Here is a 12,454-nt window from a genome sequence, read left to right on the forward strand (position 1 = left end):
CACGGGGTGAAATTATTTGCAGTGCATGAGAACATAACCAAAAAAATCCTTCAACCCTTTACGGGGTTTAGGAACACATACAAGTAAAGAAACTTTCAGTTACTGCATTAACTTCAGAAAGTGTCTATCCACAGGACATCAAGTCAATTAATACCTACTTTTATGATACTCCGAGAACAGATTTGAAAAAGCCTGCATTTTAAGGAATGCACTTACTAACAGAACCATTCGTTTCTCCTCTGTTCCCCAAAACAAACAGGAAACAATTAAATGTAGCCAAATTCCTGACATTTTTTGGCATGTCATGTACATATATATATAGTATTACACATCCCACAGAAACAGTAAAATATACCTGCAGACTCTGTTTGCAGCATTGTTGGGACTTCTCTTGGTCTTAGGTGACTAATTTCACTGTTGCTGTAGCGTACAGGAGTTTCTTCATGTTCTGCTGATTTGGTCGGGAGGAACTGCTTCATTCCTTTCCACCATCCTTCATGGATTTAAAAAAACAAACACCCAAGACTGCATACATACTGTGTTTTAAGCTACTAAAATATTATAACAACTTGATTAAAAAACTTGATCATCAGTATTTGCATGACCCTAAAGTTACGAGGTATTTTAACATTTTCTGGCAGACTGAAGATTCAGAGATGACAGTATTACTCTTGCCCAATCGACTTGCCTGAATGCTCCCCCTTCCAACACCTGCAGAACTGCTCCAGTCTAGTGAATCTATCCCTGAATGTCCATGAGCCACAGCTACTCACCATATTAACAAACTCATAAAATACAACACAGAAAATACTAAAAAGTCAGCCATTATTCCAATTTGTAAATCAAATATTTACATATAATTTTAGCCAAATCTCAGTTAACAACCTAAGAGTACATTTAATTAATGTGGTTTCTGGCTGTTAATATCATGGTTTCTAACTCACATTGTTGAAAAAGGTTCATCAGTGAGTATTGCCAAAAACCTGAATAAAAAGGATTTTAACTTCAGCGGAAGTGAAAAGGAGTGACTGTGGTCATGAACATTTTCTTGAGGGAAGGTAGGGAGAGTTGGTTTTGTTAGGTCACCCCCATCCCTTCCTCCAGTAGCCAGAGTCATTCTAGTTTTGCTGTCTATTACCGTATTTCATTCCAGCTCTAAGAGACCATCCTGTAGGTAAAAGCCAAAAAACAGGAGATTCAAAACCCCAGAACACTGTTTAACAAAATCTGAGGTAGCCTGTGGCAGGGGACAGACAGAGGTTCCACAGAGAAGTGTAGCAACATTATTTTGATACTGCATTTTGCCCAATTTCCTTTTAAAACAGACCTGCATACTGAACATCTAAATTTAAGCAAACAAGAAAAAAAAATCTGGTATGTCCATCATTGACACTTAAATACAGGATATTTTGAGTCTAATATTGTAAGAAAGACAACAATGCTGTGACCTATCAGAAACAGACATGTAATAAATACAGATAAGGTCATTAAAGGGTTTCTTGTCTAAAGGATAAGGCTTACTTAAAACTGCCAGAGAGCAAACACACAGATGTGGAAATTTTCAGCACGAGGACAGAGGAGTGAAGCACGGTCATACAGACAGTATGAACCCAACGGCTGCAGCAACCCTTTATGCTGTCGCCCAAGCATTTTCAAGACACTTGCTAAGTGCTGCTTGGTGGAGTTGTCTGATCTCAAGTTAATGAGGCACAAGTCAGCAGGATGGAAAAATATGCCTAAAAGGGACTGCAAACAATCCCACATGCTTGAAGAAAGGTGAAACTTGAGAGACCTTGTATACTAAGATGAAAGATTTTTTCCAGGACAAAAAAAGTACCAAATACATGATTATCAAATGTATAAAGACACTCCTCAAATTATTTTTCCCCTCATGTTGTATAATTAAGAGGTTTTATACTTTTTTTACTGAAAAAAATCTGAAGCTGTAAGCTCTAACAGGAAACAAGGCATTTTCTATTTCTGGGGGGAAAAAAAAAAAAAAAAAAATCAAAGAATGAAGCAGTTAAGTCTGTCCAGAAAAGAAATTCAGTGTTCACTCTGCCTACATCAGCATTAGAGAAGCTTTTGCTAGTTGTCTGTGTTACTACAATCTGAAACACACATCAAACCAAAAATGCCAAGTAAAGGCTTTCATAAAACCATTTTGTTACCTGCACGATCCCAGTAAGGTAGATCGTAAGTGCCCTCGGTTTTTTTCTTGCTGTGAAAAAAAAGAAAAAGGGGGTATTTTAGCTAGTCTGCTTATTGAAAGATGCATTAATTAATGCTCCACAACTATCACCTTGGCTGTAACTGGTCCTCAAATTTAAAGTACAAGCACCATTAACCTGGCTTGCCATCACCAGTCTGCTGCTACTGGAGAAACCAGTTTTCAGTAAAAGCACTTCTAAGGAAATAGTTACAAAAAGCTGTTTTCACTGTCCTCGCTATTCAAGTGAATGTTTTCTCACAGAGAATACAGTTCTGAAAAAAAAAAAATCCTTCCACAAGCATGGACCTTGTAGTTCCCATAACGATACATGCAGCATTTGATTCCCACACACCAGGCTAACATTCATTTAAAGCACTTTCATTAATCTATTCATTTACCGGTTTCTCCAATGCCACGCACAAACTAAGATAAGAATCAGAGTAGTGAAGACCATCACCAGCACTGGAACCAGAACTGCTGCCAATGCCACATCTGAAAGCCATTAAATTAAGTGGTGTCAGACAGAAAAGCTTCTCATAAATCAGTTTTTAATTTGAAAATTACTTGGGTAAAGCACATAGTTTTCACATACAGCATCTATCACACCAGATCCCCCAGCTAAGCTACCCTGCTGGATGCTCCCACAGTGTAAATGTCAATTAACATCTAGCTCTTCTACATGTATGCACAGCTGGTATTTTTGCAAGGTTTTTCATCAGAATCAACAGATTTGTTTTGATATAAGTACGATTTTTTTCTGTTAGAACAATGTCTTTTATTATTAACAAGGAAAATCAAAAGAGCCCAGGAGTATGCAACCACTTAAGTCTGACCCTCCTATAAGAAGTAAATGCCACACTACCTTCACAGTCAATCACAATCGGCCTACACTGGGTCTGCATGTGACATGAGACCATCCTGTCCCCTGTCATCCAAAGGACACTTCACCAATGCCTACATCTGCAATGATCTTGCTCCCTTTTCTGACAATTTTCTTTGATACACAAAATGATGATGCCAGATGTTTTTCGAATCTCTTGCCAACATGACTGCTCCATAAAAGATTAGCTATAGCAAAAGTGTTTTGTCCTAAGAAATTATCAAATTAAATAACAAAGCAGTTACATCTGATTAATTCTGAAGGGAACTCCAAGTTGCAACTTCTGATAAAATTTGTTCAGTAATTAAAACCTGAACTCAGTTTGAACAAGTTTTGAAAGACAGAACTTATTGTGTGACTTGGAAGATTGGTTTTGTTTCTGCATGCAGTATGCAACTGTACATTTTGTATCCTACATATATTTAATAACTAGTAAATGTTAAGAAGAAAATATTTCTAATTTGCTATAATATATTATATTAAGTGTTGACAAAACTTAAATTCAGAAAGCACGCTTAGTATATGCCAAAGTACTGTAAGGACTTCCCAAACACTTCTGCTGCTTAACTGTGCATACCTTTGGTTACACTTGGAGTCACTGTGGTGTTTTTTATTTCAGGTGTGAAAGTTGTTTTATCTGTCTGCAACGAAGTCTTCACTGAATGAATGAAGTCATCGCTGAAGTCATCATTCTTGTCGTCATTCTTGTTCTGAGGTGGTGGTGGCATGGTGATTTTAGGAGCACGGCCTTTAGAAGAAAAGAATTTATAAAAAAAGTTTTTTGAAGTGCTAGTTTTGCATGTTTCCTTTTCAGAAGACAGCTGGAGCAGTTTGCTCTAAAGCTTTTGTTCGTGTTATGTAATGAGGAAAAAACCCCTACAAATCAGTAACACGGAAAGCAAGTGACTGGTGTCTTTTGAAACACTTATTTTCTAAATTACCTTGTTTATGCCCAAACTAGGTATTTTTCAGGTTAAGTGTAATAACTTCAGAAGAAATTCAGAAGTATCAGTTACAGAAGTACTTTTTTCTCATTGAATATATACCCACAATGTAATCTTTGCCAAATTATTTCACTGCTTGTCTTGCACAGTTGAAAGGTTTTCAGTTGCCTTACCCATACTAAACTGACATCCTAGCAATTCTACTTTCATTGCAATTTTCTGGTGCCATTTTAAGGGGTTAATCCTAAAAAAGCGTGCAATAATAGGTGGAATGAAATTATTGCGAACTTCCTGGTACAATTCAGTGTTCCCTTGAAATATCTAGAAAAGAAAAAAAAAACAAGAGACAAATGTTATGTTACACAAATGCAATAGCAACTAAGTAACTACAACCAATTTTTATGTTTTATTTAGGAAAAATAAGTGGTGCAGAATCCTGAAAATTCAGCCCAGAACGGTGCTGCTGCCTGCACATCTCCACTCACTCGGCCCTATTTAATATATAACTAAATAAAATAAAGGTGCGTGTGTACATGTATGCACGCAACTACTTACTTCAGAATAAAGGTACCACGTGATATTCTACTGATGCTCCCCAGGCAGTGCCTGCTGTTAAAGACATCTCACATTTATGGCACCGAATAATTCTAACTTGGTCCTTTTTGGTATTCTGCACTTACTCTTCAAATATATACAGCAAGCAGCTGTGACAATGTGAAAGCAGGCATTAAGCGGTGCCTTCACACAGCCTAATAGTTTAAGCATAGTCTGTCCTATGACTGGGTACGCCAGTTGCTAGAAAGCATTAAGACACAAAGTATGTAATCACACTGTCCTCTAGTGGTTGTTGTCTACAAGGGCTGAACCACAAGCAAAATAAAAGGATTCAGGTTCAGAACGTGAGCGCTCTCTCTTCAGACTCTCGTACGGAGCCATGCTGGAAGAGAAGGGCACAAACTTTGCATAAAGGATGAGCTAAAGCTGGTCCCTCACCGCTGGTCCTTGCACACAAAGAACTCGTGCAAATGTGACAAGACAGAATGGGCTTATCTGGTTGAAATTGAAAACCAGTAAGCAGATATCACTGTGATGCAGTGTCAGCACACTGACAAACTTACCGCCAACTACAGGTTTTGCACTGAACTGCTTAAAACAATACAGAAGCTAGGCCCAGTACTCCAGCCCAGCAAGCCATCCCGTCACTGTCTTTGGGAGGACTGGCTTGGGATCATCTCTTCGGGTAGGAAGTGAACCATCTCTCCATGTTAGTGCACAGCAGTTGGGCTTTGGCTCTGCAAATGCAGCTCTTGAGTGCTATTGCAACACATGTCACCATAGAGGTAAATGAGTAACATGTTTGTTTTGTAAGCACTGATAAAGATACTGCAAGTCATGTTGGACATAATGCGGAACAGAATTATGGCACTTGCCTGAAAAATAAATATTATAGTGAGTTTTCTGCTCACTTGCACTGCTTGGTAAATGATAAAGCACCTTGCCATGCTTAAGGACAAGCACTGTACTGTGTAACAGCTGATGTGTCTGCATAAAATGGAGCAGTCAAGAGCTTTTAGCACACTTCTGATCAATGCAGATCACTGGTGTTTCAACCGTGGTAAACAAGATAGAGGTTTTTGTCTTGCACTCTGATGTTTTAAGTTTTTGTAACAAAATGACTAGAATATCCCTACAGGTTTAAAAGAAAACAATTATTCTAAAAAACTATCCATTCAAAAGCCCAAAGAACCCCCCAAACAACCCCAGGGACCTTTAAGGGACTCGTGCCTGGCCTCCCTGATATACATAACGTGTCGCCACTCTCAAAAGACAAACAAGCCCCATTACTATTACTTGCATATAAGAATTTTGGTTTGTCCTTACATAGGCATTACCTGTCTTCATGTTTGAAAGCACTGACTGATCAAATAGACATGTAAGTCAATTTAGTTAGGCATGGAAAAATAAATCCCTTGGTAATTTAAATGCAGTACTTCATGTTTGAGTGTATTGGGTTTTCTACATCTTAAAATTAGTAATCAGCATTTTCATTTTTATGTATCCATGTAACACTATCCAACTAACTGCTAAGCCATTCATGATACTAAAAATCTATGTAGGCAAACACAAGGTATTTACCTTGAAAAGTGTATAGTCTCTGTTCTTCCCCAGCTTACTGCAGTGCAGACTTCCAAGCACATGGTCTGGGTGACACTTGTCCTGCTCTGAATTTAAGCTCATTGTTCATAAATATACTTACTAGCAGTGATTGAAGACAGATTAAATGCAGGGGCAAGTCTATGGTGTTACTTTGGAAATAAGTGAATACAAAGCAGTCACAGTTTGTGTATCCAAATATTCACAATCTAATGAGACATGGCAAGAAGACAGAAGACCAGGTTCCACTTTTCCCCTAAACTAGGGAAAATTTTTAAAAAATTTTTTTAAGCTCACAGGCTTGTAGCTAGAGATCTCACCAGAGGAGTATTTGTTTTGGTAAAGATGCAAATGAGAAGCAAAATACAGGGGTGACTCTTTGAGGGGATGCGCCCAACCCACATTGCTGTACTGTATCTTTGTTTGCGCTGTGCCATGCCAGTGCCCACTACTAAAAGAAGGTCCAAGCTGCATCTGGCTACCCGAGCAACAAATGCAGAAGTCACAGATTAGGAAATAGATGCCCAACACTGAAAGTCGGTCTCCCTTCAGGTTTCTGAGGCTGAGCATGTAACAGCAAATGCAACAAGAATTGTTGACGGTGTCTACTATCTTCAAGAAAGATTAACAGTAACGTAGTTCTTTACTCCAGGCTTTTCTCAGTCAAGCTTTTGATGTCAAGTGTTATGATAGTAAGTTTACCTGCAGCTCAGTATTTTTTGTTCATTTAATTTTTTGCACAAAAAGAATGTGCTTCTGAGCTCAATACAGTGCAAGATTTTGATGAGAAATCACTTTTGTATTCCATGTATTATCAAATTCTCTCCATTTGCCTCTGTGCTGTCAAACAAAACTTCTGTGATACTGCAACTTTGGATCTGTCATCTTCCCCCAATTCAAGCATTTTTATTTTTTTTCATATATAAAAATTTTAAGGAAAGCTTTTCTTGAGTACTGACAGAACTCTAGAAGCTATTTGCCAAGAGGACTACAGGACAGGCTTGGAAAAGCTTCTAGTCTCCTGAACAACTTTAGGAATTGCAAACATCTTTCAAAAAACAGGGAACAGCACCTCCTGACTGGTCTGATGTGCAATTATGTAAGGCTCAAAGGGAGAAGCCTGCATGCATATGCAACCAAAAGCAAAGCTGCATCAAATGAGATGATGTCAGACAGAAGAAAAATCTGCTACTTTGAAGCCTAAGAGATCAACCACACCAAACCCTTTTTTCTGTCATTTGACTACAGCTGGATACTACACGTCCTGGATATGTATTTGTCTTCATGCATTGTACCTAATGATACAAAGAGTGCAAAAAAAAATCTGTTGCCTGTAATTTCAAGCTCCACAATTTGTTTCATTTTGTGAACTTGCAAGAAAAACAACATGCTCAAATTAAAAGGCAACAGATGCCAAGGTTTTCAAAGAAAATAATCAAACTAAACATGAAGCCTAAATCTAGGCAGCTCGCTAGCGGAGATTTTATTTTATGGCCAGGAGAGGGCACTCGAAAACTAGCAAAAGATGCTGGATTCCCCCCCCCCCCTCTTTTCCTTGAATACTTCATACTAACAGTCTGTTAGTTCACATGTAGAGATGGACCAGCCCCAACAGTAAAGTCTCCTCCTTTCAGGAAAGTTTCCTACTGTGATTACGTTCAGTGTTCAAAAACCTCTTAATTTAACAAACCTGATACTTCAACCTTCATCAACAGGATGCTACATCCTACCTTGAAACATTCTTAATCCACAGTGAACAGAAGAAAACCAAGTACAGCTAAAGAGTTACCATTCTTAAGACCCGTTTCTAAAAAGTTACTAGGTTATTAGTTACTATTACATATATGTAATACCACAGGCCTATGGAAGTAAGGTAAATTACATCCAAGAATTGTAAGAAAAAGAAATTCTAGTTCGAGTCAGGTTACCAGGAATCTTCTCATTTGTTTAAGAAAATCTGATCTGAACCACTAAGGAAGACCATGTAGGACATTATCTTCTCATTTTTACTGTCTATTAAATACTGCAAAACTGTAAACGCAGGGAAAATGAGATCATCTTGCCGATAACATTAGATAATTTTTCTGTGTGGCAAAGTGTTCGCAGTCTGAACATACCGTTTCATTTTTTAAGAAAACTCCCTTCTGCAAGGGCTGTTCTATTATACAAGAAACAAACTTACCAGTATTTCATCAAAAAGACAGACAAACATTATAAAAGATGGAAAATTATACAATCCCTAACGTTTATTCTGTAACCACAAGAGGATAAGAATGTAAACCTTAATTTTGAAACATACAACCTATTTTGAAAGAAATCTGATTGTTCTTCAAGAGACGCAGTACCAGACAGTCTACCACTGGCAACGGAAGTTTCTTGTATAGAATATTCCCCCACCCCCAAACAGTAATAAAAATAATCTCTGAATTTCAGAACTGTTCAAATCCTTACATATTTGCACGTGTTCATATTTTCTTCTGCACAGATACTGATTCAAAATTACACTGAAAAGGGAAGTTATTTAATGCTTCCCCACTGTACCAAAATTAGTCATATTTACAATTGTGGTATTTTTTACCTTATCTTTATCCATGCCGGGTTCTCTGTATACTGTCCATTTCTGTGCATCATCACTGTATAAAATTCTGTAGGCTGAGACATAATAGTAGTACTCTGCTAAGGTTGATCCAGTAGTTATAATACCTGTGAAAATGAAGGTGCCCAGTTAGACAAAAAAAGGTACCAGTTTGTAAAAATTAATAGATCAGCTTTGGAATCCAGCATTACGTAGTTGGAATCTCCACTGGTCCAGTTACATTTTGAAAAGTCTGTCCAAGGTGCCAGGGTCTGGAACTTCTACAGAGACTGAAAATCATTTCACTTTCAATTCTCATGATATAACCTTGCTAAGCACTTTTCCCCCATTTCTTGATGGAAACAGTCTGTTCATCTGACCATGGCCCACTCCGGTCCCCAGTTGCCAAGACACCACCACTCTTCCCTGCTTTTGTACTGCCACCCTAAAAGCACCATGGAAAGAACTGTAGCTTCCTAAAGTCGACACCTCAATGCTGCAGAACGACTCACAAAGGAAAGCTGTTTTGTAAAACAGCACCTCCAGCTGTCTCTCCAAACAGACACAGCTACTAAAACGATGACGGATGGTCCATCACAATCTCTGTGATGGAGCAGAGCCTAACCCAGACTCTGGCTGCATCAGTCTGCACTGTTTGGCCCGCTTGCTGAGGGGCCCACCACCCCAACTCTCAGCCCAAGTTCCACTTCAGGCAAGGAGGTGAAGGGGAGGCTGCCAGCTGGTTTACTCGCTCTGCTGCTTATCTCACATTGCACTGCAACTGCTCCTGGCTCCACTCTTGGATTCACTATGGCTATGACGGGCAGTAGGGAGAACCTAGAAATGTAAGTCAGTACACCTGCACCAGAGGTACCAGTGGACTGAGCTAACTGGATATGGATTTGCAACTCCAAGGAGACAATCAGCAGGAAAAGGGAAGCATCAAGGATCCAATAAAGCCACAGGAAACACTTCAACAAATTCTGATGGAAGATGTGTTTTCTACCATGAAACTCCACCTGTTCAACTCTTAACTCCAGGCTCCTCAGTATATTAGCTAGGACATGGAACCAACTTTCCTGTAATGGTAATTAAATGTCACCTGGACTTTAACTAAGACCAAGCACTGGAAAAAAAGGATGTCAGCAACCAAACTTTTTCAATGCTGCTTAAAAGCCACATCAGATTCACTTACCTGTTATTCTCTTTTCTTTATTCAAGTCAATCTGCAACCACTGATGTTCATCACTGATAAAAGCAGCCCAAGGAGGACCAACCCTTTTTAGTCTGGCATTTTCAGGTTTCCAAATGTTCACTTGTCCTGTTTGGTCAGACCACTCAAGAATAGATGATGCCGTGATCTGGGAATCAGGGATTACCCCAGATTCCATCCCCAGTGTCCCATAGCAACCTGAGCAATAGAAAAGGTGAGGATTCAAAGTGAAAATTCAAGTTACACAATGATTTTACTGGTTTGGAGTTTAAGACATTACAACTGCCATTTAAATTTATACTATAACAACACTACCAACAAAACACACTGTCTTCCGCTTTCTAATAGTGATGCTGGAACCAAACTTGTGGCTGTGAGTATTCCATGACTTATGCCTGCCTAAGAGTAATGTGGATATTCTCTCAATCACCACCCACACAGAGCACTAGACGAGAAGCTTTGGGGGAGCTGTCATGGTTTAAGAGCATGTACGGTTGATGCAGTGAATGGGAAACAGACTACTTGATCATTCGTTCCTTTTTTGTGTCTATATAACTTCTTGTTTTTTAAACCCACCTCAGTATCACAATGTTAATTCAAACAATACACCAAAGCGTGTAGGAAGCCATGTCATAATCCTGGCCTTGAGCTCAAACACATCCTTGAAATTAGTTGTATTTTTTTGTCACCGTTCTTACAAGAAGTTTCCTCCCATGTCTCATGCTGCTGATGGCTAAAAAACATCTCCTAACTTCCTGGCTAAATTTCCTTGTGGTTAGTTGGCACCCATTTGCTCTTTGCTAAATCTTACTCTGTAGTGCCAGTAGTTTTACACGCGTATTCCCCAGACATATCAGTAGAGAGCGATCTTTGCCTTCAGTCAGCCAGCCTGAACAACCCAGCCTGGCTTCCCTTTTGCTATGAGCTGACCCTCTCCCTGCAGGTCCCCTCCAGCCCTCCTCGGCACCAAGGTCGGGCGCTCATCCCTCAGGGCAGACACAGGCGGCAGAGCCCAGGTGCGACTGGATCGCAGACAAGGCCCCGCCAATGTCTTGTGAGATGGCATTAATAGTTCCTTGTCTCTACTGGACGTACTTCATCTACTGCAGCACAGGATCACACTTAGCACTTCACTAACGGAATCCTTTCCCTCATCCGTCATCTCCATCTAACATGGGGCCACAGTTTGAAGCAGAAACGCCTCAGTCTCTATGAATACTTTTTGCTCTGGGATTCTTCAATTAATTTCTATTACTCAACTCTCAAAGTCAGCTAGGTCTTCCTGTACAAATAGTTGTGTCTTCCTCTGCAGTGACCACACCTCTAGCATTAATAACACACTCCTGTATTTTGTACCAAGTCGTGAAACCAACTGTTACGGAAGAACCACACTAGTAACTTCACCACAATCTGATAAATCTCATTTCAGCATCCTACGGAGTCCCTTCTTCCTTCAGCTAACTCCTAGGCCACCCAACTACAGACATTTTAATCTAGACCTGCATCTTGTCTCTACTTTATTCAGTAATTTCTCAAATATGTCACTGAAATCCAGATAGTCTAGATCAGCATTTTGTCCTCTCTTCATATTTCCAGGCCATTTAATTACTTTTCACATACACTATCAGATCACATTTTGAAAGAAAAAAACCCAACAAACTCTGCCTCTTATCACTCTGTTTAATATTGTCCATGCATACGGTCACCAGACATGCAACTCCTTCCAGCTCTTGCAGAGGTCTGGGAGAGAAATTATTTGAACATTATGTGGATTATTGTTTTCTAATGTTTTGCTTGTTTGTATACATTTCCATCTCCAAACACTTCTGCCCATCAGATTCCTGCCTTTATATCCCCATTCAGCATCACTTTTATTTATACACTTTTCCTGCGTATGTGTATGATTCCCCCCCCCCCTTTTTTTTTGTTTTTAACTTTATCCTTATGGAAAACAAACATAATGCTTTTGTTAGTTTGTTGGGGGTTTTTTATATTGTTATTAAAACAGTTAAAGAGATTAAGGAAAGGTCACTGTCTAAACAATACTTCCAACATCCATTCAAGGATGGCATTTAAAGTGACTAACAGAAAAGCTAGCTTCCATTTAGAAAACTACAGCTAATTTATTTGTAAAACAGGTAATTGATAGGAAGTAAAAACATGCAAAGCAGTAAAGCTTTAAAAAGGAGCAACACTTGTTACACCAATCAGCAACCTGGTACACATTTACGAAACAAAACATGGCAGCCAAGAAAGAACACAACTTACACACAGAGCAAGGCCCAAGAGATGCTCTTCCAGCGCAAGAGAGACAAGTAATTTATCACATAGCATTCAGTTGCAAGAATATGGGAGAAAAAAAAAGGGGGGGGGTGGATAAAGTTGAGGAATCATTTTTGGATTTCTACTAGCTTTCTTAGCAGGCAACAAGGAAAGTGTAAGGAGTAAACCTGGAAAAAAACCTAGTACGCACAGT

At 39.2% G+C, this 12,454-nt stretch overlaps 1 protein-coding gene across 1 annotated transcript in view; it reads right to left on the bottom strand.

Moving 5' to 3' along the window:
* Positions 1–12,454, bottom strand: part of DCBLD2 (discoidin, CUB and LCCL domain containing 2) — a 176,933-nt gene that overhangs the window by 1,375 nt on the left and 163,104 nt on the right. Inside the window, exons 8-14 of the mRNA XM_010567668.1 lie at positions 9,961–10,176; positions 8,769–8,893; positions 4,210–4,357; positions 3,670–3,840; positions 2,611–2,704; positions 2,172–2,221; positions 356–493 (exon numbers count right to left, since the gene is read on the bottom strand). Coding sequence (XP_010565970.1) covers positions 356–493; positions 2,172–2,221; positions 2,611–2,704; positions 3,670–3,840; positions 4,210–4,357; positions 8,769–8,893; positions 9,961–10,176 — 942 coding nt within the window. The remainder of the gene's footprint in view (positions 1–355; positions 494–2,171; positions 2,222–2,610; positions 2,705–3,669; positions 3,841–4,209; positions 4,358–8,768; positions 8,894–9,960; positions 10,177–12,454) is intronic.

The sequence above is a fragment of the Haliaeetus leucocephalus genome, unplaced genomic scaffold (assembly GCF_000737465.1).
Source record: "Haliaeetus leucocephalus isolate CR32 unplaced genomic scaffold, Haliaeetus_leucocephalus-4.0 Scaffold228, whole genome shotgun sequence".
Taxonomy (NCBI): domain Eukaryota; kingdom Metazoa; phylum Chordata; class Aves; order Accipitriformes; family Accipitridae; genus Haliaeetus; species Haliaeetus leucocephalus.